General features: G+C 39.1%; 1 protein-coding gene across 1 annotated transcript in view; it reads right to left on the reverse strand.

The window, feature by feature from the left end:
• Nucleotides 1-1852: 1852 nt before the first annotated feature.
• Cbr-grl-17 overlaps nt 1853-3565 on the reverse strand; it is a gene marked incomplete at both ends in the record, with an annotated part of 2632 nt that continues 919 nt past the window's right edge. The window contains 3 exons of the mRNA XM_045236430.1: nt 1853-2041; nt 2501-3186; nt 3373-3490. Of these exons, the coding sequence (XP_045094495.1) occupies nt 1853-2041; nt 2501-3186; nt 3373-3490 (993 nt within the window). The remainder of the gene's footprint in view (nt 2042-2500; nt 3187-3372; nt 3491-3565) is intronic.

Consider the following 3565-nt stretch of genomic DNA (forward strand, 5'->3'; position numbering starts at 1 on the left):
TGGCTTCCGCTTACTGTGCCTTACAATTGAATTTCTAATTTCAAAATTTTTGAGTTTCCGAATTCACCAAAATTTGTGAAAGTTTTGCATACTATCAATTTTCTTCGCGGAATATTTGATTTCTCAAATTTTCAAAATTTCCAATACTGAAAAAATATTTTTATGCTCTGAAATCCGGAGTATGTGAACTCCCGATTTTCTGATGCTTCACATTTTGGATACGTCAGGTTTGCTGAAATTTCTGGTCTCCGAAAATTCTGAAATTCGAAATATTCGAATTTTGAAAAACAGTCGGCTTGCGCCCATCCGGGCTGAACCTCGCTAACAGTACCCGTTATCTTATAGACAGGTTTTGTCTTTTTTACAGGGACTATTTTTTCATAGTCTATTAGGAAATTTCGAATTTCGATATTTCGGTTATTCAGAATTTCCAGAATTCGGAAAGTCAGAAGTAAGGATATCCGGAAATTGGAAAAGTAAGACACTTGGAAGTTCAGAGATTAGTAAATTTTTAAAAATCAGATGTAGGAAAACATTAATTTTGAAATCTAGAAAATTGTTTGAATCTGTTTATCTCAAATATCGAAATTTGGTATATAAGATTTTAAAGAATCGGAAAATTTCGAAATTCGCATACTTACTAAATGCCGGGCTGGCCTGAGACGGCCCTGTCGTCAAAATCAATAGAATTTCGAAAAAGTTTAGAATCGAGAATTTGAGAACCTGAAAAATTGGAAATTCAGAAATTCGACTTTTCGAAAAACATTCTAGTCGAAAAGTTTTGGAACTTTGAAAAATCAGAAATTTAGATTTGAGAATTCGAAAATTTAGAAACACCGAGATTTGAAAACCTGAAAAGTTGGAAAATCTTAAACTTTGAAATTTTTTGGCAAATTCGGTGAATAAGATCGCAGAAATGTATATATTCCGAAGTTTAAAAATTATGAAATTAAGTTCGCAAATTTTAAAAATTATTTTGAATTCTGAAAACTCGAGTGATCCAGAAAGGGCGATGTTATTTTTCCTCGCATTCTCTTTCTTTCCTTTTTTCTTTTATTCTCTTTATTTTCCCCTGTTTCAGAATTTTTTCTCCCTTTCAAATCTTTAAAACCCATGCGAAAAGAATAATTCTAGAAAATCACCTTTCTCTCAGAAATAGCGTGGATAAGAAAAAAATTTAGGCGGGTAGACGGGAATGACGTAAATATTTCTTCAATATTTTTCTAAAAATTTGCACTGTAGAAATAGAAGAACGTCTCCAGAAGACGTCAGAAACAAAATTTAGAAGTATAAAATACTCGGGCATCATCTCGCTGCTATTTCGGGTCATCTGTGAAAATTTGAGAAATTTTGGTCCATTCAGGACTACGCTAGGGTCGACAAACCGGGAACAAACGGACACACTCACTCACACACAGAATTTGGTGATTGTTAATAGTAAAGATTTCCACTTTTGCCCAAATTTTTCCGTTTTGTTATACTTTAGGCTCACAATCAGACTGAACTTTTTCTATTTATGGTAAGAACTTCCAAAAAGCGCAAAACTTGAAAATCTTGGTGCCAGGACTAACATACAAAGAATAAATAAAAAAAGTAGCCTAGCTACTTCAACCAACAACTATGCCGACGTCACCACTACAAAGACAGCTATCGAATTTGTGGAATGATTTTAAAAGTACCAGAAGGCGCCAATCTACTGATTAACTTTCCGTACTTATACATGCACACCGCACAAACATTAAATTAGTCTTATTTATTATCCACTAGTTTTGATTGGCACATAGTGATGGAAATATGATAAATTAAGAGAAACAAGTAGAACAAAAGAAACAACGAAAAATGAGATTTGTTTTTACAAAGGACGCTTGTACACGAAACAGATAACACCGTCTTTTTGGGCTTCGCAATGTTCTGTTGTGCTGACGAGATACGTGAATCCGGTAGTGGAGCAGATTACGTCGACGCTACTGTCTGGGAATTGTTGAAGAGCGTTTTCATGGATCGCCTTCTTTGAAGCTAGAGCGTCATTTGTAGCAATGTTCTAAAATTTTTTTTCATAAAAGAACGATTATTTTTTAATCTCTGTTTTTTCGAGGCCCTACTAATTCCGAGGAAAAGAATGTTCCGGAAAAAGTGAGCGAAGTTTAAATTGCAAGCCTAGAAGGGTTTTATCATAACCGCTTGCAAATGTGCAAAAAAACTTTGCGGCTAAGCCGTGCGTAGCTTGTATTTTGAGCCCCGCCCACGTTTCCTTCGAAATTACTTCCTTGGAACTTGTAGGGACTCGTACATTTTTCGGGACGTCGTGTAAACACACTCAATGCGATAAACCGTAATTCTACAGTAAAATATTGTAGCGTTGGTCTCGACGCAAAAGCTTCAAATTGAAATGCCGAGCTTTACGGTTTCGTGGAATTCCAACGGAAAAAGGGTGGGGAAAATTATTTGTAAAACTTTCCGGAAAAAACACAGTGAAAGAATTTTTTTTTGAATCACTTACCGATAAAACAAGCTTTTGAAGTATTTTACTATTACACTTCTCATCTGTCACTGCAGTTTTAGCAGCTCTCGCCTTGAACTCTCCCGAACTAGCTGACTCAGCATCTTCGGTATCTTCTGAATTTCCGGTTGCTGCTTGTTCCTGTGCAGCGATCTCCTCTCCAAGTTGAGTATCCAATGGGTTTGCTGTAGCTTCCACGTGGGTTGGATTCGCCACTTGTTCCAACTCCTCCTCTACCAACTCGGTAGTCTCTGTTCCTGGTACTTTTCTGCTTCGAAGCATGATATATTTGACAGTTTGAGTGCATGGTTCCTTTGGCGAGTGGAATACCTGATCGGCTGGTGGTTCTCCATCTGACTCCGTAGCTTCATCAACTTGTGCTGCAGTGGCTCCGGCAGCAGCAGCACCGTATCCACCGCCCGAGCTTCCACCACTAGAGTATCCACTACCTCCACTGCTTCCTCCACTTGAATATCCTCCACCACTACTGCTACTTCCACCAGAGAAACCACTGCTGCTACTGCTAGAATATCCACTTCCACTAGATGGGATTGGTGGTGGTGGTCCAGAATATCCGGCTGATGGAGCTGGAAGAGATACTGGAGCTCTACCGTAACCTCCTCCACTGCTTCCACTTCCACCTGAAGCATAGCCACCACCACCACTGCCTCCTACACAGCCACCTTCTGAACAATTTTCTATTTTGCAAATCTGAAAAAATCTGAATCTCACCTCCACCACCTCCTCCGCCACATCCACCACCTCCGCCTCCTCCGCAGCCGCCTCCACCACCTCCTGAAAAGACAATGCTTGATTTTTTTCATTCATTGGGTTACTGTAACTACAGCTGAATTAATGTGAAAAAAACTTACCACATCCACCTCCTCCGCCACCAACATAAACTGGTTGTACTTGGGGACAATACGCTGCTGGTGGAGCTGGACAAGGTTGTGGCGGTGGGCAGACAGGACACGCTGGCGCTTGTGGACACTGAAAAGGAGTTTGGATTACTGTAGCTTTCTGTAAATTACAAATTTCAAATTAGAACTTTGTGCAAGGATTACT

The sequence above is a fragment of the Caenorhabditis briggsae genome (genome assembly GCF_000004555.2).
Source record: "Caenorhabditis briggsae complete genome, chrV, whole genome shotgun sequence".
In the NCBI taxonomy this organism is placed as follows: Eukaryota; Metazoa; Nematoda; class Chromadorea; order Rhabditida; family Rhabditidae; genus Caenorhabditis; species Caenorhabditis briggsae.